The sequence below is a fragment of the Meleagris gallopavo genome, chromosome Z (assembly GCF_905368555.1).
Source record: "Meleagris gallopavo chromosome Z, MGAL_WU_HG_1.1, whole genome shotgun sequence".
Lineage (NCBI taxonomy): Eukaryota > Metazoa > Chordata > Aves > Galliformes > Phasianidae > Meleagris > Meleagris gallopavo.
Genome location: NC_139435.1, coordinates 70,201,846 through 70,226,759, shown reverse-complemented (window position 1 = coordinate 70,226,759; position 24,914 = coordinate 70,201,846). Strand labels below are relative to the sequence as shown.

Below are 24,914 nucleotides of genomic sequence, written 5' to 3'. Positions count from 1 at the left end.
GAGTCAACTCTCCTAGCGCACATTTTTATAAGCGTGGCATGTAGGCTCTTGTCCATCAGTGATGAAAATGCATAGCTAATGGTGGTGACTATGTTGAAAAATAAGTGTTTAGTAATTGAGAATTTGTTCTATCAGTCAGTGTTCTTTTCATCTGTTGTATTTTCCACGGAAATAAATAGGAAGCATTACCTTTAGAGTGACCTACATAACTGGACAACAACAGACAAAGCTGAAAGTCCTAAAAGAGTTCTCTATATAATGTGGTCTACCAATTATGTGCAGTTGATCACACAAAGAGGAACAATCAGTTCCCTCGTCCTGCTGCCACCCCCCTGGTGATGCAGCCCAAGGTCCTGTTGGCCTTCTGGGCAGCAAGCACACACTGCTGGCTCATGCCCAGCTTTCTGCCAACCAGAACCCAAAGCCCTTCTCTGCAGGGACTATTCTCAATGAGTTCTCTTCCCAGTCCGTACACGTATCTGGGATTGTCCCACTCCTAGCAAACAACTTGCACTTGGCCTTACTGAATTTCATCAGGTTCCCATGGACCCACTTCTCAAGCCTACTCAGGTCCCTCTTCTATTGTGTCAGCTGTACTACTCAGCTTGGTGTCACCATCAAACTTGCTGAGGGGTACACTAAATCTGTTCCATGTTGCAAAAGATTCTGAAGCATACAATAAATAGTAATCTGAAGGAGTAATCTAAGGTCCCAAAGCCTGGTGCTCAAAAAGCATCACAGTTTGGAAAATAACACAACATGAATAACTTTGGAAGGGGACAACTAGAATTCCTATTTCTTAAGAGACTTTCTAGGCAACATAGTGGAAGAAATTGTCATTCACATGTCCCCTTTTCAGTAAAATCTAACGTCTGTCAAATATGCTTAAGTAAACTATAAAATACATTTTGAATTAGCACAAATATGGAAAACTTTAATCCAGAAGGCAGTTTTTACACTACTGACATGTAACTAGTCTGGGCTGCTGCAAAGAAAGTTATACTACAATTAGGACAGCTTTGCAGTCAAACAGAACTCAGATTCTAGTTGCTAGGTAGAAGAATTCAGCCTGGAAAGGCTACCATGAATGATATTACATTATGAACGTAGAATGGCAATATGAAACCCAGGCATAGTTGCTGTTGGTGAATTACCTTGACTGGCTTTTTACATGACAGTCAGAGACAGTTACAAGGCATAATTGAAAATGAACTACTTGAAGGAAATATCAGAAGCCATTATTCCCTTCAACTGTTCAGCTTCTCCGCAATGTTTTAAAACTTATATTGCACCACCAAACTGCTAACAACTGAAAACCTCTATATACTCAATATACTCAAATATAATACTCAAATGCTCGATTTTAAGCTGTACTGCTGTCAGTGATCTAAAATTTTGTTTGTTTGCTTTTGGTCTCCAATCCCAGGCTTTACACACTGGCTCCTAAGAACAAAGTAGAAACACACTTTTCTGCGCCCTTATTACTGTGTAATCTCAAGAGTGAAATTATATCTCCTCTTCCAAATAAAAATATACATATATATTGTCCTGAATGTGGACACAGCAGATTATTCTCAGACCTTCAAGACTACAAATGAATGCTTAATTTATAGTTGTAATTCTTGAACTAAAAAAATACAGTGTTGAGCCGATAAAAGGAACTGTTAAATGGAAAGTGAAAACAGATCATTTCTAACCAGATAACTGCCACACTAACCTCATGTCTCAATTTTTTTAGTTTCCTGTTGCACACACAAGTTCTGAACTAAGTGGGAATCAAAGGGAAATTATGGAAAAAACATTCTCTTTCAGTTTAAGCACAACAACTCACTTTCTGCAAAGTCAGTTTTACAACTTTAATAAAAACTACTTGCATTTCTGATCTTATGAAATAGGTTAGAATTTGATTAGCATTACTTCCTTGAGCTGCAAATAGACAGTAACAGAAACAGAATTATAAAAGAAACATACTCTAACTAATAAAAATGAATCATAATTTATCTTGTGGGAATGGAATGTTGTTTCTGCATTTGATATTAAGAAGAGCAATTGATTTGAAGAAGTAGAACATGATGTATTTGTATTTTGTAACTTATCCTTAGAAATAGATGATCTAAGAAGTAAAATACTATATATGTTAGCAGCATGTTTAGAATGTTTAGAAACATTATTACTGAATTATGGGGTTAATTCTTTCTTGCAAAACTGTACTAGTTGTTAAATGTTCCAAACAATGCAAGTATAGTGTGTTAGGGATTAGAAAACATATTGTAGAGTTGTTCTGTTAGGATAAGAAACTCCCAGAAAAAGAAGAACAGATTTAGCAAACATCAAAGAAGTTAGGGCCTCTACACAAGGCTGAACTGTCTCACTCCGTGAGAAGATTGGGATGTGTCCGGCAGGCACCAAGATACTCCCCTGTCTTTCTCCCGAGCTTATCTTTGTGGGAAGAAGGACAAGCAGATATCTGCAAAATAATGATCAGGTGTGGAATAAGTTAATTAACTACAGATTTACGCTTATGCAGCAAAAATTTATGTTTGTCCAGTGTTTCCATGTTTAGTGAAGCGTCAAGAAGATTGTGAACTTAAAGTACTCAGCCAATAAGGAACTAGGGGAGAAAGAGATAAGCGTCAGGGAATAGGGAATAAAAGATGTAACTCTGTTTTCTGGGTGCCCTCCTGCTAGCAGGATGCTCGCCATTGCAATCGCGAATAAAATCTGCTTTATCAGAGATACTATCCTAGAAAATTATTTGGATATTTCCAACAATTTGGGGGCTCGTCTGGGATAATTATCACTACCTGGGGGTTTCCCCCACTGCCCTGGACAGGATAAGTGCACCCCGCTGATTTCAGCGGTCCTGTCTGGGTGGTGAGGTGACTCCATGGGACGGCTGATAAGAAACCGAGACTGTTACATCAGGGACATCCAAGGGGCAGGTAGGCACAGGTGTTGGCCATTGCAACCCGGTAACTTCGTGCACGGACCAAGGTAAGGGAATTTAATTCTTGCCTCGGGGGTCAGTTGAGACTCTTGAGTGTGTGTGACTGAGACGCACTTCCAGTGCAAAGCGAGTGCGGAGTCCTGACCTGTGGTTCCGTTGTCCCGCAAGGGGCACGGCCAGGGATGGACAGAGCAGCTGTGTTGGTGAAAGGAAGAGCCTCAAGAGGGAGCTGTTGGTGTCCGGTACCCTGTGCACTTGATGAAGTGCCAGCAGTACACCCCTATTTGAATCCGAGAGATAGGAGTATAGTACTCCTGAGGGATTGGGCCCAAAATCCGAGAATCAGGGTGCGGTAACCTGTGAGCTGGGGAATGCTTCAAAATTGGAAAACCAACCCCAACAGTAGGAAAAAGAACAGGGAAAAGATGTATAAATACTGTATACAGACATAGCCTAGAGAGCCACTACAGGGAAAATCATTATTTTGACCAAAATAGGGGTCTGACAAAGATTGGACCTGTCAGACTTTGTATTTATATGTAAACAATAAGACTCCTTTTTCTGAAACAGAATTGGCTTATGTCACTTAATGGGTGCAAGAAGTAAAAAGTTCCTCACAAGAAGGAGTTGAAGTTCAGAAGAAAAAGGAAAGAGAAACAGAAAGATCATAAATGGGATTCCTTAGATAACTTTCCCCCCTTCAATTTCTAAAGCAATGCAAGAGGCAGAGAGGATGCACTCTCAGTTACTGAGGGAGTTGGAGCAATGTGAATGGGACCTGGAGAGTTTTCCTTTCTCTAACACTAGCCTTACTAATACTTCACTTTATCCTCTTAGGGCAGTCTCCTTAGGTCAAAGAGAAATAGGGTATGCTAATGCCTGCTGTTTTTACTAGAAGAAAAGTTAAGAGTTTCAAGAAGAATTCCTTAATTGAGGATCCTATAAGCGTAGCAGAACAATTAGATCAATTTCTAGGGCCTAATTTCTACTCATGGATGGAAATGATGTTATCGCTGATATGTTGTTTATTGGAGAAGGAGATGGGCAGCTCTGCAAGTGTGGAAAATGAATAAAGAGGGAAGGTTGGGCCTTGCAGAGAAGCAGAGGAAGGATCCTGAGGATAAACTGTACTGATTATTGTCACTGTCTTTGTGATTGCTAAATGTTTATGTTGTGAAAGTGTTATGCTGTGTTATGTCATGTCATGTACGAGGCTGTTATGGAACTGAGGGTGTCTAAAGTGATACCGGGAAGACCCCCTGGGGTGTATTTTGGCTCACAGGAGAAACTGCTGGTGAGTCAGGGGAAATATTAAATAAGAAAATAGGAACATAAATGGAATAATTTTATAATTGAGTACTTAATCATGAGAGAACAAGTGCTGGGTGTTTGTGGAAGTTGAAGAACTGTACGGTTTGATTTGTGGATTTTGAAAGGAACGGGACAAATTGTTTTGATGGTATAAAAAAGAGTAATTGTTGATGGTATACAGAAGTAGGATTGAGGGTAGGTAGAAGTGTAACTGAGGGTACAAATAGTGGAATAATTTACAAAGGAAAAAAGGTTAAAGAGAAAGTGAGTTTATGTGTGCTGGCATGAGAGCAACTCCCCCGCATCATTCCCCCGAAAGCAGAACTTGGGATGAGAGAGTAAGCTGCAGATGGAGATTGCTGCTGTAAACAACTTACTTGCAAAGGGGGAGGCAGAGAGGATAGGGCAATGGAAGTGAGAATAGCCTCTGCAGAGATCTAGGAAACCTGAAATCGCAGTGTTAGCACTGGAAGCCTCTGGAGAGGAGGAGGTAAAACTGAAATATGATGTTAGTAGTTTATGTAATGATGAGAGTTTGGAAAGTGAGAAGTTTGGGAAGGACACAGGCTGAGGAAAGTAAAGATGAGAAGGGTGTAACAGGGATGTCAGGACTGAAGACAGGTGAGCGATGTGAAGGAAAAACAAACAAACAAACACTGATTGAGAAACAGAGATAGTAAGGAAATTGGGAAAAATAGCAGCTGTTACTGTCATGGCACCAGAGTATGGCCGTAGGACCCAGGGATCCACTCAGAGAGAGGTGAGGGGGGGCTGGAAGAGCCCAGGGAGGGCTCCACCCCACTGGAATGAAAGTAATGTGTAAAGTACTGAGAAAGAGGGAAGCGTCTCTGGTTGCAAAGATGAAGGGTGGGAACTTGGGAAGTTTACCCTAGCAGATCCACTGGTTAAATTACAGCTAGGAAAGCAGGATAAAGAAGTTTATCTTTCGGTGGATACGGGCCTCTTACTGCCCGTAGATGATTTTGTAACAGTAGAAGGAGCTAATGCCCAATAAGAAAAGGCTTATTTTTTGGGATTAATTAAATATAGACTGAGAAAACAAGTAGGAATACATAAATGCTTGCACATGCCAGGTTACTCTCGCAAGAAATTGAATAAAACTGGAGCTAAGGATCAAACAGTATTATCTGATTGAGAATTCTAAGTCTGCCTTTAACACAAACAGGGAAAATCAAAGTTATAGCCCCAGAAGTTACAGAAATCTTGAATAAGATATGCTTAGGAGTGTGGGTATCAGGGATACCTGGCAGACCCAAAAATGCAGCCCTAGACAGAAGTTAAGTTAAAAGCAAGAGTTAGCCCAATCAGGGTGAAGCAGTGCCCTTTGAGGATATGTGACTGTAGAAGGATAAAAGACATAATAGATATTTTTTGGAGTTTGGGTTACTAATTGAATATGAATCCAAATACAGTACTCCAAACCCAAATAAATAAATAAATAAAAATAGAAAGCAAGTGCTATAGTTTAGAACAAGATTTGAGGGCAAGTAATAGAATAGTTGCATGTGTACACTAAGTGTGAAAAATCCATACACTTTATTAATCAAGTTAAGGAATTAGTAAGTGGAGTTTACCTTCTGAACTTGAAGTACACCTTTTTCTGCCTGGTTTTGCCAAAGAAAGTCTAAAATTATTTGCCTTTGAATAAAAACAAAACAAAAAAAAAAACTCCAATATGTGAAAAATAATAAAAATAGTAATAATTAAAAAAAAAAAAAAAATCAATTAACCTGGACAGTGTTTCCCAGGGTTGTGAGAACAGCCCAACGATTTTTGAAAACTGGTCAGCTTGTGAGCCCGAGATTTGGGTTCCTCTATTCCACGGTGGAACTTTACTGCAGTATGTGGATGCCACAGTAACAAAGGAGAACTGTGTACAATGGCCTGTGAGTTTGCTGAATTTCTTGATTTAAATGGCTGTCAAGTTTCTCAACAGAAAGCACAACTGATCAAAAAAGAAGGAAGCAATTTGCTGAACAACCAGAGCACCAACGGAGGGCTGCCTCCAAGCCAGTAGCGTGCAACTGCACGGAGACTGTCTGTGCCAGTTGGTCAGACCTACAGGAGGAACTGCTGGACGATGCTGAGGATTCCTGCATTCATCGATGGAAGGAGTTTTGTGAAGACAAGGAAACAGTAAGGCAGGATATGCAGTAACTGCTACTGACAAGGTAACTGAAGCAAGACCTTTTCCTGGGGGGACCTCCACTCAGGAGGCTGAAATAACCGCCTTGACAAGAACCTCAAATATATGGACAGATGCTAGATGTGCTTTGGGGTGGTACCCACTCATGGTACCATCTGGAAAGAGCGAGGGCTGCTTACACAGAAGGAAAACATTCAGCATGATGTAAATCTACCAAAGAGCAGCATGGCTGTTATACATTGTAAAGGACATCAGAAGAGTGACACTGTACAGGAAACGGGTAACACGATGGTGGATCAGGTGGCAGAACAGGCAGCTGAAGGAAAAGAAACTGGTGAACTGGCTTTAATTCCAGACGGTAAACTTAAAATATCTGAACCTTAGTCAGAACCTATAAGGTATCCTAGAGAGGACAGGAATCTAATTAATGATTTAGGAGGGGAGAGAGCAAACTGACAGATGGGTGCATACCCAGATGGACACATTGTTGTGCCCGTTAGTATTTTACAGAATTTGGTTCTAAGGGAACATAATAAAACATATGGGGGGGGTGGGGGAAAATCAGACACCAGAAAGTAACTGTACAGTCCTAGTACCAGGAGCAGGGTACAAGTGGGGTAGAGAGAAAGGGGATGACAGTACCACTTTTTGAAAACACTGAATTGAGAGTATGGAGTAAGACAATAACAGGACAATTACTGTATGTACCTGATGCAGGTACTAATTTATTGGGGAGAGATCTTATGATGAAATTGGAAATAGAAATAACAACCTGTCAGGAGGGAATCACAGTATCAGTGAATGTGTTAACTGAGACAGATGAGAAAGATATAGATCCCATGATCTGGGCAAAGGAAGGGAACAGGGAGGGGTTGAAAATAACGCCTTTAAAAAATAACACTGAAGGAAAAATGAGGTACTGCAGTTTGAAACTAAATATATGTTTCTTAAGAACTGTATACTCGGACTGTCTTCCTCACTATCGTCTCTTAGGATCCAAGGACTGTTAGCACAGACACCACCTCTGGAATTTCTGATTTATCCATTCCAACCTGGAGACTGGGTCCTCATCCAGATCTAGAAGGAGGCAAATTATTCTGCCCAGGTCCCACTTTAGGAGAAAGAAAATAAGCTCTGACAGAACAAAAAAATCTGATGAATCCTTTGAAAATTTCACTAGAACTTCAGGAAGTATATCTTAGTCCAAATACATAATTTCTGATAAGGCTTGTAAAAGACCCTTCCCCATCCACCTCAAAAAGGAAAAAAAGAAAGAAAAAAGATTTTCAAGATTTCAACTTCTTTCTAAAAGAAAACAGTGAAGTCTTAATGTGAGTGCAGAGAACACACAAACAAAACAAACACATGGATTAGCCATGCACCTAAGCAGAACATTTGCTGCATGTGAAGGAAAAATAAAATCACCAGAATCTACAGAGACAACATCTCTACTTATTTTGATAGTTACAGAAGACAGCACTAAGTTCAAGCAATCATCTAGTAACAGTAAGTTTCTGTGTGAGGATCAGTTATGACATATGACACACCACTCTCTTCTCCTAACTGTTACTGGGACAGTTTCTAAAACATACGAGCTGAAATCAGCTACAGTACTTGAAGGACATCACTTGGACACATCTCTTGTTTCACAAGAGCCACAGGAACCGTTTCTGCAGTAAAGCAACAGAAAAACTTAGCTTATCCAGACAGAACTTTAGCTTTCTGTAGTACATTTCAGTTAGGTTCACAAAGAATACATTTGCTGTCTTAGTAAGATCAAGGTCTTACCATTTTGCATTAATGAGCTTTAGTTTCATGTAAAGATTTTAAAGGCTAAGAATGCATTAACTGAAGCTTCCATTAGCCATCAGGCAAATCACATGTCAGTAAATAAAAACACACTAAAAAATATCACAGTATGTAGTGAGATTTTAACTAAGTCTTCTTATAAACCAAATTCTGAATTTTCTACCAAGTTCCGTAATATTCCTAAAATCCATTCAGCCATTCCCTTACGTCCTCCTTTTGCATGAGAGAACAGGCAAATTGAGGTAGAGACAATTAATGAGGTGAAGAAAAGGCTGTGTGTATTAAGAAAAGCACTACTTCCCATTAGCAGACAGATGTTTTGCCAATAATCTTAAGATTACCGAAGTTTGTAACTCCATAAATGACATAATTAAACAATGTTATAATTAAAATGTTTAAAAATCAAATTTTCCCAGAAGGAGGGATGTATCAGCACACATGTCAAAGAAACTGCAATAGAGTATCACTTTACAAGCAGACTTTTTTTTTGTTACTTGGAAAGATTCTGACACAGCAAGCTAGCTATCATTAACTAGAGATGGACAAAAACTTTGAAATCAAAAGCTTTGGTGCTGCAGCCTACCAAAGTTTACCTTTCTTTTCTTTTTTTTTTTTTCCTCCCCCCCCAAAGAGGCCAAAAGAAGGAAACAGGGTTCTTCTGCTGGGAGAATGCCCAATAACAAATACTAAAATCAATATATCTTATTGAAGGCACATGTTACAAGAGAGTATACATTCGAATTCTGAACATTTGGTCATCCAGTATCCAGTTTGCTGTTGTTAATATTACTTGGATCTTACGTAACATATTTATCCAGGTAACACAGAAATGGAATAATGTGGAAACTTTAGCAGTGAAGTGATTGCATAGAGCACTATAATCAGCAAAATCAAGAAATCCTAAGACAAGATTTCTTATAAGCTGATAGACAGAGGACTGGAGGAAAGTTTGGTCTTTTGTAGAAAAAAAAAAAAAAAAAAAGAGAGACTTACTGAGACTTATTTAAAAGCACAGAATGCTGCGCCAGTGGCATCTTCCCCAAAGCTACTGCCCTGTTATTTCATATTTTGTTAAATGCTAGGGGGAAGGAGGAATGGGGGGAGAGGGGTAAGACATCTTTCCTGGACTGTTAGACTCCATGTTTGTCTCTGGGAGTTATACTGACCTTGACTTTCCTATTAGATTTTTGACTATAGGACTATCCCAGATATTGGCTAGGTAGAAAGAAAAAAAAAAGTCAAACTCTATCAAAGACAAATTAAAAAATTAACTACTCTAATCTCTTTTCTTGAAGCTTGTTCTGTCTGAGCAGTATTTTTTGGCTGTTTAGCAGCTGCTTCACAGTCCATCAGTGTATCTGGTAAAAGAAGAATACTGTTGTGACTGTTCTGTCAGAATACAGTCCTGAAGACCGGCACACAACAGAAAGTATTCAACTGCTACAAATAAAGCATGTTCACCTTGGAAAAAATTCTAACACTACGGAACAGGAGCCTTCTCATGTGGTAACAATTTCCTGTAATTTGTCTCAGAATACAACACAAGAAAAGCATCTATAAGAGCTAATGTCCAAAGTGCATCTCGTAGTTTCTAAGTTGGCACAAGAAAGAGAATCTCTTTATGACTGTAACTATCCGTAAGCAACCCTGACTTTCACATGCTCACTTCATAGAAGTTCTTTTTACAGAATAGCACCTGGAATTATCTCTGCTCTAAGACCAGCCTGGAGCGATCTCTAGTTTAGTACTGAACATGCCAGTACCTCACATCATAAAATAGCAGTGTCTCACTCACAGCTCCCTCCATTCCATTCCATTTTCTGTACTGCTATTAGCCACTCACCTGCCACTGAAAATATGCCAGAAATACCCTCTCAACTTCTATCAAGTCACCCATAGAGAGCCACTTCCCATGAGCCCCCTTCCCCAGCTTGGAGCTGTTGTGCACCTTCCAGTTTGGGAACAGCTGGGATACAGCAGCAGCATTACTATCGAAAACATGAGATAAATAAAAATCACAAAGCTAGAGAACAGATTTTTCAAACTAGAACTGTATTTATCCTCTCTGCTTCTTAATCTTATACCTCCCTTTTTCCAACAGCTGTTCCAAATAACCATACCTGTGCTCATTGCTTCTGGCATGGCTACAACAGGAGAAGTCAATATAACCACTACTAGGTCCACACAGCTTATTCAAAATGCATTTATTTTAGGAAAAGGTGAAACATTTCTCTGAGATGCTTAAAGGTGCAACTTCATTATTATTTTATACTGTCTTACCTTGAAATTCATTTCATAGCTTCACTTTAAATACATGAGGAAGTTAAAACTAAACACTTCTACTTTTCTTAGGAGGGTGTTATCTGTTTCTAAGAATTGTTAGATATTGCTATTTCAAATTGTGAAGGTCAAGTTTGTTTTTTTTTGTCGTTTTTTTTCTTTTAATTTCATACCACTATTTACGCAGGTGAAAAGCAAAAGTAAATTAGTTATTATCAATAAATAAAAACTAAAAACTCACTCACTGTCTTCTGTGGGAAGGACCTGAAGGGAATAAATCCATTCTATTATATCATCTTTGTTCACCACATCTAAGGAATCCAACATATCCAGACCAGAGAGCGCGAAAAATGCAATTGTCAACCTAAAAGAAAAAGATAAGGCTTACACTTCCCACCATAAATATAATGGGGAGATTAACAAATGGTAGCAGAAATAGAATTATCTACAATTCCCAGCCTTTGAGAGTGGTGCAACACATACAGCCTAATTCAGACAGCATGAAATTTATCTGCTGAACAAAATAATGCTCTTTGTATTATAACAATTTCATGGTCTCAGCAAGACTTCTCATGCAAATCACCCCTCTTGGTATAATGATACGACATAATGATGATGATTCAGATATTAACCAAAAAAGGTTGTTAACATGTGGAGAGATAGTTCTCTTTAACAAATTCTTACATGAACTATCCAACAAGTAAGCAGTAAATAGAAGATAACCTTGGAAGGATATAAGTTGCCTCTTAATGTCTTCCAAACCCAACTTCAGATGCTTAGAAGCTAGCTATTAAACAGCAAGAGTTCCTTTGTAACCAATCAATACATAAATAGGTGCACCGAACGAATTACATACTGTAGGTACTTAGTTCTTGTCTTTTGGTACAGAGGAGCTTACATGACTGATTAAATTAAGCATCTAAAATTGAGAATGTTAAATGCAAATGTCTAACACAGCAGTGAACTCCATTGTAGCTAGTATGCTGCAGTTCCTTCTTGTCCAAAACTCATTTCTTTCATAGATGTGTGCTACCATAGATGTTAATGTTACATTTTTAAGCATCACCTCACTGGGGATTTTGGTTTCAGTGACCTAGCACCGTCCCTCAAAATAATTGCATGAGTGGCACTGACAGAGCACCATGGGAACAGCACTGGGAAATGAACCTGAGATAGCTTATATCTCGAGACAGAGAAAGTATTTATTTGGATAGTTCTATTTCAGATTAAAATTAGCTGGATATCTATTTTGCCATTCACAGTAACATCTGCATCTTCTAGAAATTCTTGCTCTTCTTTTACCAGATACACTGATGGACTGCGAAGCAGCTGCTAAACAGCCAAAAAATACTGCTCAGCATGGTCAGGAAAAGAGACAAGTTAATGCCAGCTTTCCTTAGGAGACTAAGTGATAATTTGCAGGCTGCTGATCCACCTTGGCCACTAGAAATTAGCATCTCTGAGGACAGATGTGGACAGAAGTCTCTAAAGCTATTCAGTCTTTGCCTGTGGTTCTGCAGCAGAACCACAAAGAGTAAGACAAAAAATAATAATAAATGGTGAAGTGAGTCAGCCCAAGACACAGCTCAAAAAGAATCCTTATAATTAAAACAGCAGCCAAATGATGATGCTGCAGACATTCCTTTCAACATCGTGGCACAACAACAAAGGTTGACTTTCCTGTTTGTGGACTCACCTGCTGCTACAGTCATGTGGTCATTCACAAGTGTTATTTAAGCAAATTAGTTCTCCTTCAGAATTGGTATCACTTAAGAATATATTTCAAAGCAGTAGACAGAACTTATCTGAAAAACAGTGACCAGTTTAGCTAATGTTACATCATTCTACATTATATTTCAGTTTGACCCTGAGCTTTGACCCATTGCCTTTCATACCAGCCTTACACACAAAAGGCTTCATCTAACCTGCCATCTGCTTGCTACTAAGCACTTACACCTCCCATTCAAAAAATTCCCTCATGCACTTCCAAGTCTTAGTAAAAAATATCAAACGCAAAATAGCATACAGATCCTTTACTGCAAGTATTCATTTCAGAAAGAAAGTATAAACCTACTTTGCTATCCCAGGGTTCTAAAACATGTCTTTTTACTAGTGTAACTACTAATAACGTTTTTGATCACAGAAAGCATAAAAAGTGTGTTTGCACACAAAGATACTTCAGACATCTGATTGCTACCAAATAGTCTTTCAAAGTGCAAAATTAACACTTCAAGAATTATATAAAACTTTTGCCAATCAGATCTGTGTAACTCAAAATCTGATCCTGGACAACAACCTATTACTTCAATCAAAGCCACTATTAAAACAACAGCAACTCTAAAGATGAATGTTTGGGCATAATAATTTTTTTTTTTTTTTTTTTTTTTAAGAAAACCCTGCGTATGGTTTTTTCTGATTTTTCATAACTGTTAAGTTCAATAATCTTTTACTGCAAACATTTAATGGCCTTTTCACTCTATGTTGCCTAACTGAGATAAGCTAAGTTACTTCTAGAGAAGCACAAACGCGTCAGCTCCAGGGCTAAGCAACTGCTTTAAACTAGGCTCAAAATAAGGGTTGTAGGTGCAGAAGGTATGATATTAAATCCTATTTGGACAAAAAAATGAATACATTAGATAAATGAATGTAAAAAGTTAAGTTTGACTTCATTAGGATGGACTGTGTTAACAGTACCAATATTGCTAAGGAGTGGTCTATACAGTGTGCTGGAATCCGCACAACATGGGCAAGAACATCCTGTACCACTGAGCATAGATTGTTCCCTATACAACTATCTGGACACTATATCTTACTCCATGTGCTGTCCCACCTCACAGACAATTAACAGACACACACTCCAGGGCTAAGAGACAACTGCTAGTGCACCTCACCTGACATGCAGCATGAAATCTAAAAGGTTTATGTACACCAGTTTATGCAGTGCAGTGAACCAAAGCCAATCTCACAATGCTTTTCACAATCTTTACTTTAGCTGTATTTCACAAAATCACCTGCCATGGAATCACACAAACACAGAAACGAAAGAGAAAAAAAAAAAACAGAAAAGTAACACTCTTCTTTCAGCTGCAGCACTAGTTCAGCTTCCATCTTTTTTCTAAGCTCCATTTAAATACTGGAAGGCTACAATAAAGTCTCCCAAAGCCTTCTCCTCTGCAGGCAGGATTCTCCCTGAAGCAGCTTAGTCTCATAGCCCCTTGCCATGTCACCGTGCTCCCTTTTGAAGGCCGCACCTCCACCTTTCTCTGAAACTATTTTCTACATAATGGAAGTCAGTGATCCTTCTTGAGCTCTCTCTTTTTTAGCCTGAAATTTTATATCGTCAGCATTTCTCCACATGCTAATGTGGTTAATGGTAGCCCTTCATGCTATGATTTCAACAAATATTACACAGTTGCTTTCATACTAGACAAAGCTTTAAAAAAAATCACACAGACTTCTTGCTGCTATTTAAAGTAAGTAATAAAGTACACAGAAATATAAGCTGACACTTTACATATTAAAGCATCTCTTCTTTGAGATCAAAATTCATAATGCTCTTCTTGAATATAAAGTTCCATGTTATTACACAAAACAGCCCATAGTAGTTCTTTTGAAATTGAAAAAAAATGCATATTAGAGTGAAAGGTACTCTGAATTGAAGGAAGGCTTGGCCAAAGTCCATTGACTCCTCACAGCATGACTTATGGCGATTATGAAGTACAAAGTGTTTGATTTCATTGGTCAAATAAGACACTAAATCTTTTACATGCAAAATTTTTTTTACCAAGTTCTGACAATGAAATTATTTATCTCTGCCTCAGAAATAACATACTACTTCATGCAAAGAGCTCAATTTGAAACGAATTTATTCTGAGGCCACGAACGGGTGAATGCTTTGCACTAACATTTTGTTTCCATTTGAACGCTTACTCTAGTGAATGAAGACTTAAATGATTTCTGTCACGCTAACGAGCCTTCGCGCTGACAAAATCCTGAAGTGATTTATCCTTAAATCTGCTTTCAGGGCGGATGAGAAGAACGAGGCACATGCCTGGGAACAGATTACAAAGGATCAACAAGTCTACCCCCACGGACGCCGGAGCGCTCAGCCCGGCACCGACCGAACCTGTCCGCTTTGCAGAGCTCCCGCGGGCGCTCAGCGTGCCGCGCAAGCCTTCCTCACCGCGCCCGCCCCCCCCGCGCAAGGTGTAGAGCTGCAGCCGGCTCCTCCAGCCCCGCACCTCGCCGGACCGCCGCCCGGCCGCAGAGGCGGACAGCCCCTCCCGTGCCCTCGCGCGCAAGTGGGAGCCGTGCCGAAGATTACCTGCTGGTCTCCAGAGACGAGTACCGCTCGGGCAGCACCTGCAGGCAGCGCTGGAAGAAGCGCACGTGCCGCTCCTTCAGGAACTCCAGCCTCTCCGCCTCCGCCCAGCTCGGCGCCGCCATCTTGCCGACACGCACTGCCGGCGCGCTGCGGCTGCGTCACGCGCGGCCCCGGAGTGACGTCACGGCGGGGGGTGGGAGAGGCGCTGATAGGAAGCGGCTGCGATACGGGCTTACGGCTTGCAGCAAGCGTCGCTGAAGGGGTAAAGCCTCCTTTTTGTTTTTAAACACAGGAACGGGTGTGCCTGCTAGATTGTTGTTTTCTGGTAAGAGCCGTGGCTTACCATTTCAGATTTTTTTCCTTCGTCAACCCATTAGAAAGGTTAAAAGCTGCTTTTTTAGAGCAAAAAAGAGTAAGTTGTTCAAGTAACCAAGTTGACACGCACCTCAGATTAAAACACAAAAGGAGGGTATATCACCTTGTCTCTTAATTTGGCCAATCTCCTTTTTTTTTTCCTGCTTCTCTGCTCCTTTACCTTGCTGCTACAGAGTTTGTAGCTTAAGTTTACGTGGATCCTGAAACAGATGAAAGAGGATAAGCTAATTCCCTTATACATATTTTGAATGAAAACAAATGGTACCAAAACATGTACGTATGCAGCAATTTGTCAGCTTTTGCTTTGACCTTCTTTTGTCCTGGTGCAGAATAAATTCACATTAGATAGCTACTTGATGCAGCTTCTTGTTCAAACTGTGCAATTACACAGTATTGAAAAATCACAGCGGTTCAGTCTATGAATGAAATTTAGTGTGAACATGGACAGTAATATCAGTTCTCAAGTAATAGATTCACAATGAGATGAGACATAACTAGATACTACAGCTTCTGAAAGCAGCTGGATCTTCAAATATTTATTTTTATGATGTCTGTATATAACAATTGGGTCTCTTGCTCTCCATGAAAAAAAAAAAAAGTTGACTCAGACATTTTTCCCAAACAGACTGAATTAAACAAAATCGTCTCTGTATTTAGAAGCACAGACTTCAATAATCCTACAGACAGAACCTAAATATTGAGAAAAAGAATATCTTTGTCCAGAACAAAGTTTCTGTACTGGGTGTTGCTAGACATTGGTTATTCCTACCAAATTAAAAACAGATTTAAGTGAGTAGAACTAGAGCATTGGGGATTAAAAAAAAAAAGTGTAAAAATGTTTAGCAGATTGAATTATACAAGGAAATTGGTAAATTTAACATAACTGTATGCATAAATGGGGAGCTAATTATGCACTCACTCTTCAAATTCAGTAATTTCTTCTGCAGCAGTTCTTCTCCTTTTCAGCTCTCTCTTCTCCTTTTCAAGCTTCTCTTTCTTCTGCAAAGTACTCCTTTCCACCAGTAACTTCAGATGACATTGGTGCTGGCATTCTTTTAGTTTCTTTTTCTCCTTCTTTCCTCTAGTTTGACTTGCGGTGCTTGTTCCACTGCAGATGTTATTGCTTTCTGTTTTTTCCATGCTGAAATTGCTGCCTGTTGTTGTTGTCTTCTTTCTTCTGCTTTTTCATCTGATCTTCATACTGAAGCCTTTGAACAATTTCTGATTTCTCTTTCTTCTTCAAATTTTCTTCTTTTTCTCTCTGCTGTTTTTCTTTCCATTTCTTAATTGACTGCAGTAGAACAGCAGGTAATAAAAAAAGATCTTCATTAAAAAAATCTTACACATTCCTGCTGATTGGGTCTGATAAAAATATATGCTACAAGAATACAAACTAAAGATGGGCATAACAAATCTATTTGAGGTAAAAAGACAAAAGAGCAGAACCTATGCCTGCTTTTCTTACATTCAATTTACTTATTTTTTTCTATTTTAGGCACCACACAGGCAGGCTTAAGACTTGCCAGCTGAAATAAGCTATGGAATTCATATTATCTTGGGATAATTATGACTGCTGTTGTCTTTTTCCTCAATGCAAATTTGTTTTATGTTTTTGGGTTTTTTTTTTCCTTCAGAATAACATTTCTGCTTTTTAATTTATGTCTGTGTATTTTTTATTTTTCCAATACAATAAATATAATTCTTGAAGGAATCGTAATTATCTGCATCAGAATTTGACTGGTATACTGCTTATATAGTGGGACAAACATTCTAAAGGACATGTAACAAGACCTGCAGCTTCAAATGGGATAGCTTAGTTCTCTAAGACAGGCTAACTTGCTGAACAATTTCCATTTAAGTATTTATAATACATTCTTGCAATACTCAGTCCATGTCAGTATGCTATCAGGTCTACACTTGCCTGTAATTCTTTAAGACAAAGATTTTTGTTAAGTTGAGGATGCTAAAAAAGATTTCAGTTACTTATCACCAACTGCAACAGAAATTCACCGAGCACGACCCACAGACAATCTAATACAAAAATAACAAGTGCATGTATTTTAAAAATAAGTATATATTCCTTAAAGCTACAAAGCCCCCAGAATAGTCTTTTTACCTCTTTTTTTCTGTCTTGTAAAATGAGAAATTCTCGATACCATATGCCATATTGTTCAACATCTTCTTTTGTTCTTCCATGGAGATACTCAAGAGCTTCATCCACGTAGGACAGCCTTCCTCTGTGTTTAGTCCATACTTTAAGAAAATTCTGATGATCACCATCATCCCAACCTCCTTGCCTCCCCCCTGTTTGCTGCAGAAATCTTTCAAACTCTATAACTTCTTCAGGAAGATGATTTCCCAGTGTTTTATTAACTGAGATCCTAGCTGATGGTAACTTCAAAACTTTTTCTGTTGTTGAGCTGCTTGTTGCCCACAGTTCCACTTTTTTCTCAAAGATGCTGAGCTCATTAACTGCAGTTTTTTCATCCTTCAAAAGCTGTTCATATCTAAGAAGAGAGAAAACACTGGAGTGTAAGAATCCAGCAATCAATGCTCACTGAAAATGAATTCTGGAACTGCTCGATACCACCAAAAAGTTATTCTCGAAAGATTAAGAACTGACATGGTAACACAGATGAGAACATAGTTGTAACAACTGCATAATGAAGCACAATACAATTTGAATTAAGTTACCCTTTTAGTGGAAGTGTATACATATGGCAGGCAAACAATTCACTCAATCCTCTCCTGACACCACAAGAGAGAAAGGAGAAAAAAAAAACAAATCTGAAACAATCTAATCTGCTCTGCAACTTTTCTCTGAATAGCCTTTCATAAACAAATGATTGTTACATTGAACCATGCAACAACTATATTCACAGCCTCTTTGGAAGGCTGTTTTAATTAAGATTAAAATGTTAATTTTTTGAGTTTTGATTGACATATCACATAAATCACTAACAAAAGAGAAAAATAAAAAGAATAGTTTACTTGATTGATACAAAGCTTTCATTGTGTTAGGAAAGCATTTTTGTAACTGAAGCAGGCATAAACATACATTTGTCTCTGTTCATCTTTAAAAGTATTGACTGCATTTTCAGTTTCTTCCAACATTTCCTTGAGCTTGTCAACAACTAAAAAGGAAAATACGTACATATCACCTGAGAAGTTTAAAACATTTAGTAGTAATTCTCCATTATCCATAATTGAAGAGAATATAAAGGATTCTGAAATGCTTACAAAAAAAGCCACAATTCCACCTCTGTCTTACAAGACTCTCGTTTAATCAAAAGGCATGATCTCACAGTGAATTAGTCAACTAAATACAAATCCTGATATAAAGGTTTACTTCAGTTGAACAAGATTTCTATTCTAGGTAATCTTCGAGTCAGAGAATGAGACAGCCTTATCCTAAAGTAAAGAGTTAGCACTTTTGTCTTTTATAACAATGCAGTTAGTGACTTAGAAAGCACATTCTAATCTTTTTTTCACACCAGACTGTAACAACTATATTTAACCTAGATCTCACTGATTTATTCAAATCTGGGCATACAAAGTGACTTCAGAAAGTAAGACTTTGTATTCTGTACTGTCAGCATCCTGTAATCCTCATCTGCAGAGAGAGGGTAAGCCTGCTGTCTAGAAAAGATCTCTTGTGCAATGGTAGACAGATGTTTCGTGTGTATTAAACCTACAGAACCCTACAAATGCAGTGAACACAGTTTAACTTAACTTGGATCTAATTAACTGATAACATTATATCATCTGTAACTTTTAGTTTCACTTACATCTTGTTCTGGCATCTTTGCTAATGACTTAAGGAAGAAAATAATATATTTTTTTTGTAATATAGACACTCAATAAATGAAATGACATGCATTTCATCTAGCATCCTCAGCTGCTAGAAGAGCTTCAATTGCAGTAGATTTAGAAGAGAATGTTTCTTCTAGTGCCTATTTCCCAAGAAGTTCAAATCAAAGCGAACAAGTTGCCTCAGCATTTCATACAGAATATTCCTGCTTGCGCTTCAAGCTAGATGGTCTGTGGATGGCTTGAAATTAGTTCCATGAAGATACTCTGTGGCCTTCTATCCGATGATAAACGGCACTACAAAACTACTGTACATAAAAAAAGAGCACATAGAAAATACTTGACTTTCAACACCCTGAAAAAGCAAACCCATGTGACTCCTGGGACAACACGTATTTCTCAGTTCCTGCTGAGAACTGCAAGAGGTTTTACAATTTCTGACACTTCTCGTTCCTTATCTCCCCTTTCCCAGATTCCTGGAAGAGCAAACAAACCACAGAAGTATCCAAAGACTGTTAAGAAAATCATAAGCAATATCCAAAGGAACCTGTCTATGAAGGAAAACGTTTTAAAATCTGTCTGTGTGACTTACATTCTGATGTAGGTTTCACATCTTCTAATTGTTGCTGAAGTCTCTTCACATTATTATGTATTTTTGCTAGCTGCTGCAGGATTTTAGTTTCTGTTAAACAAAATAAAGTGCTGGTACTTCTAATGGTTTCTTTGATAAATTCCATGCAAGATTAAGAGCAACAAAGTATCCAAAATAAACTGGTAATTTCATTCAAGCAGTAAGTTTTGTTTTATCATATGAAACTGCTGTTTATACCACCCATTTTAACATAACTGTAACTACATGTAGCTGAGTGCGCATACTACACATCTCATCAGGTTTTAAAATTAGTAGCTTCTATTTCTAAAAATATCAACTGTGTAGTCACATATATAGATTAATGCAGTTTTCTCAAATCTTTTATCACATAATTGGGGTTAGGAGAACAATACTGCCTGTAAAGAAAGCAACTCCACTACAGTTATGAGTTGGACTCTCTCCTAGACCTCAGAACAAACTTGGAATCGTAATGAAGAAAACAAATTACATAAATCTAGTTAGAAATCATATGGTATTTGCTGTGTTAATTGAAGTGGAATTAATGTTTGCAGGAACATCAAGCATGTATGTGCTTATTTACTTTGTTACCATTTACATATTTATGAGTTTGAAGACACTATTAATTAGCATGAAGTTCTGGGCCATTTTAAGGTACCACAGAGTTCTCTATCCTAAAAGGATTGGTTTAAAGGAAGAAATAAATAAGAGAGTCCAAAACCTAAATATAATGAAACATAGCTAATATGTGATCCTACTAATTCACAGTAAAACTACAGAGCAAGTAGAAACACATAGGTTGTGCTATGTGTTAACAAAGTAGCACAGTAAATGAGAAGCCTGGGAGGTATAGTATATACCCAGAAGATCCTACCCTAACACTTTCACATCTCACATCTAGTACCTTAAAACTCTTTTTTAGCTTTTTATCTTGCAACAGTATATATACCCATACTTTCATACTTCTCCTTACACCTGGAACGTTTTCTGATCTTTTTAGCTTAGTCATTCCTTGGAAATATTTGCATTTCTTAAGATATAATGTAAGATATAAAAAATAGGACAAGATTTGTCAGTTAAGACATCCATATTGAAATACATATAGATTTGTGAGGAAAGTGTATTTCCAGTTGTTTCCTTGGAATCTTCCCCTTATTCAACTTACACAGTTTCAATATTCTGTATCAAAAGGCATAGCATGATTTGACTACTTTTTAAAGAATTTAGGTACTTCATCCAGGTTGTCGCTCTTTGTCTTTCACCATTTAATTGGTATGGCAGTGGAAAACATGATACAGGACACACTATGTTTGTCATCTCACAGAACTATTTGCACTACGAATATTTGTTATCCAAGAAAGAGAAAAATGCAGCCACAAAATTGAAGTGTTCAAAAGCCTATTTGTAGGCGGAAAACAGTGCAGGGAAACCTTCTTTTATCTTAGCAAGAGTATAATAGATTTTGCAGAAATCTATTATAATCATACAGCGATTGAGATAGACAGAGAAATGATTGACATAGGAAATCTAAATTAAGCATACAAAATTGCTTCTAAGTTTCTAAAACAGCAAGATTTCACCTAAATTTTTGTGAGTGGTATCTGCATTCAAGACTAAAAGAAAACAATACAGAAGGCTCAAGATGTTTATGCTACTGAATTTTGAAAGTGAATCAAGAAATTGTTCTTTACAAGCATCAGTAAAATACCACACTTTAATCAGAATCTACCTCTCAACCACACTTCTCTAATACTTGCAATCAACAAATTAAGCAAACAACTGTAAAAGTCAGCAAGCAAACTGAAGAAAAAAAACAAAAGCAACACCCCCCAAAAAGTATCTTACTTTCAGCTTTCCGATTGACAGACATTTTATGTTCCAGTTCTTCTAGAATACTGTATTCTGCTCTGGAATCACTCTTCCTATTGTAAAGATATCCATTTTTGTCCTTCTGTATATTTGCAAGCCTGAAAAAACAATATTGCCACACTAAGCAAGCAATACTTTGCAAAGTAGCAAGATTTTCCAACATTAGTAAATAGGTCATACTGTGTCAGCAGAAGCATCTTACATTTGTATACAATTTACTGGTTTGCTCCTACAACTGTTCTCAAGGAAAACTCTCCCACAGTTATAAGGCTATACAACGATGTAACCAAAGAACGTGAACAAGACAAGCAAGTTAAAGAGGAAATTATCTAATTAACAAGTAGTACTTCACACTGTAAAACACCGTGAAGCTTTATCTGTATGATGAATGCTTACTAGGGAGCCTTATGAGAAGAAAGCACTGATGGGACATAGGCTGCATTACTGCAGTTGCACACATAGATGGAGCCCCAGCAAAGACAAAACAAGTGTGTTCCCTCAGGGTTATTTACACTGGCAGTGGTACTACTGCAACTGAACATTCAAATTCAAGTTCATGAGCATTGGAATAACTCAAACTATTAAAGCTGCTATCTTACTGACTATCGTTTGTCACATACAGATTCAGTCCTGTACATTTGTTTCCTTACCAGGGTAAGAAACTTTTAATACAACTTAAACTATATTCTGCTTTCTTCTACTACAACTAAGCAGTTCACTAAAATTTGACCCGGAGAAGCACAGATGCAAAAGTACCACAGAAACTGAAGTCCATAGCATATCTGTGTAATTTGATGCTACCATTAAGAGATCACAGCAGTACATGCTGATGCCATGCTGAACAAAGATGCAGCAGTTAGCAGTGTCAAGCAGAACTAGTGACAACACAAAAAACCCCGTCTCTCAGAATGAGGTTGGTTCTACAGTAGGCTATAGCTGCTGTGTAGTTCAATCCTCTACACAGTTTAAATGCTTTGCTGCCCATTGGAGTTCATGGACCAGACCTGAGCAATAAGATCTGACACAGCACACAGGAAGCCTTAAAAGCACAACTACAGGACTGAAGTGTGACTGAAGTTAATGGCACTCAAATCACCTTGTTTAAAGCTGCTTGAGAATCCCTACATTACTCAGCAGTCAACTTCTGAGTCATTATCCAGAATCCAGGATAATGAGAGGAGCTGATCTAATCAGATGGCAACGGGCTGTCATGAGACTACACAGTTCATTCAAGATTTCTAACTACAAACTTTTGCCACCTGGAGTTGGCTGGCTAAGCCAGATCTTCCTCATAAAGCTCACCTGTTCAAGAAGGATACTGTTCTTTCAACCACCAGAACAGTTATTACAGCCCTTACTCAAGACATAGGGAAACACATTTAAATCACTTCTGTGCTTGAGCTGTCCTGAATTTCCGTTTTCCAAAGCATCTACATTCTAGAAGTGCTTCAATTTCCTGTGAGGAAGGTCCTTTAATGTTGCTACAATTTCTGCTTTGTCAAGATGTTCTGAAGGCTTTAATTCCGTAGGAAGGTAAGCACAGCTAAGTAGGAAAACTAAGAACTCAATAATGCTGCATCCACAGCACTCCCAAGTAGAAAAACAGGGAACCACGTAATGCCACAACCACTTCCATTTTTGTGAACCAACTGGAGCACCAGCAAACTAAAGGCAACAACTGATCAAAGTCCAGGTGGTAATTAGAACAAGGGGCAACTTCAGAGCTCAGAAGCTTATCCTAAATTACTATAACAATCATAATAATCTACCTGGAATTTTGCAAATGAAATTGTAGCCTCAATACTTAATTACCACAAATTATTACCTTGAAGCATAATTTATATTATAGAGTCATGGAATTACATAGACTGGAAGGAAGCTCTGGATAATATAGAGTCCAACACCCCTACACCACTAGCATTCCCTCCACTAGGTTGCACAGGAAAGTGTACAGGTCTCAAATACCTCTAGAGGAGATTCCACAACCTCTCCAGGCAGCCTGTTCCAGTGCTCTGTTACTCTCAAGATAAATAAGTTCCTCTTTGTATTTGTATGGAACTTCCTGTGTTCCAGTTTCTGCCTGTCACCCTTTGTTCACACAGAGTCCACCCCCAACAACCTGACATTTGTAACAACCTGATAATTGTAAACAACCTGATATTTGTAAAGAGTGGTGAGATTCCCTTTCAGCCTTCTCCACACCCAAGAGCCCCAGGTCTCAGGCTTTCCTCATACTGGAGATATTACCTTCAGAACAGCATGAAATTACACTTAAGATTTTTATTTTATTATTTTTTTGCTTACTGAGCTCTTAAATTTTCTGCTATTCTTACAAATTCTGTTTTCATAGCTTGTTCAGCTTTCATCTTGCAGTTCTGAATTTCTCGAGCAGCACCTGCAGCACTGAAAAAACTGTCATTCTGCAAAACAAGACAAAACATTATTCAAAAACGGTATTTTATTTTTAAATACTGGTTGTTTTCAAGCAGATGATGCTGAGATGATGAACAACACAACTTCAGTTTTACACTGCTGTACTTCAAATAACTTTAAGTCACGCTGGTACAAAAGTGATGGGATGGCAAACTTAGGTGTGTATATAAAAACGCATCCTTCAGCAGAGAAATGGAACGAACAGCAGCTCACTTTAGCAGAGACAGCTGATCTCCCTGAACCGCACCTGCAGCCTTGCCTTCATTGGTGCTTTTACCCGAAGATTCAGAGGTAACTCACCACTCAGTGGTAAGCACACAACCAGCGTTAGGCAGACTGTGCCACCTCGTCCAAGGAAAGCACGCTGGCCTGACTTCTGAAACAGGCTTAATATTTCTCGCAAACTGTTAACTCTTAATTCACAGCAACAGGACTGCCAAAGTGCACGTTCAACTTGCAAGCCTCCTATTTTGTAGCCAGCCTGGCACACCAGCGGCGCTGCGCGGCTCCGCAGAGAACGGCCTCTCGGCTGGACGAGCCGCCCGCGCCCTCGCTGCGCGCTGGGGCTGCCCCGAGAGGCCGCGCTCTGTTCTCCGAGGGCAGCCGGAGGGGCGGGCTTTGCAGTGGAGCCTTTACCTGCTCCTGCTGCTGCTGCTGCTGCTGCCCGGAGGCCGCCGCGCAAACCGTTGCCAACGCAGCCATGTTGGCCGCCGGCAGCCGCCGCCGCCCCGTCCCGCCCCGCGCCGGGCGTGACCGTGGGTCCGTCCGCGGGGCTCGTGCTGAGCGGGAGCTGCTTGCCGCCTGGCGGGACGGTGGTATAACGTTCCATAGAGTTTAGTGCATCAGACAGGGCGCTGTGTCTGCAGGGAGTGGCTTTCACTCGAAGCCTCTGGTGCTCTGAAAAAAAAACCTGATCTGGGGAAAGAGGTCCTGAATTCCTGGACTGGGGATAGTGTGCAGGACTTCCACCAGCGTGGCA

The 24,914-nt window shown here is 39.0% G+C and overlaps 2 protein-coding genes across 2 annotated transcripts in view; both read right to left on the bottom strand.

Annotated features, from left to right (window-relative positions):
• The window catches only part of PGGT1B (protein geranylgeranyltransferase type I subunit beta), a 33,962-nt gene extending 18,990 nt beyond the window's left edge, over positions 1-14,972 (bottom strand). The window contains 2 exon segments of the mRNA XM_085213195.1: positions 10,760-10,878; positions 14,839-14,972. Coding sequence (XP_085069321.1) covers positions 10,760-10,878; positions 14,839-14,960 — 241 coding nt within the window. The 5' untranslated portion in view covers positions 14,961-14,972.
• CCDC112 (coiled-coil domain containing 112) lies at positions 10,764-24,684 on the bottom strand. Its single transcript, XM_085213194.1, is given in 12 exon segments — positions 10,764-10,878; positions 12,211-12,319; positions 14,839-15,413; positions 16,133-16,289; positions 16,292-16,405; positions 16,408-16,504; positions 17,330-17,720; positions 18,272-18,347; positions 19,616-19,705; positions 21,479-21,600; positions 23,807-23,922; positions 24,572-24,684. Coding segments are annotated over 10 exon segments (1,353 nt in total). The 5' UTR covers positions 24,638-24,684; the 3' UTR covers positions 10,764-10,878; positions 12,211-12,319; positions 14,839-15,289.
• Positions 24,685-24,914: the final 230 nt, after the last annotated feature.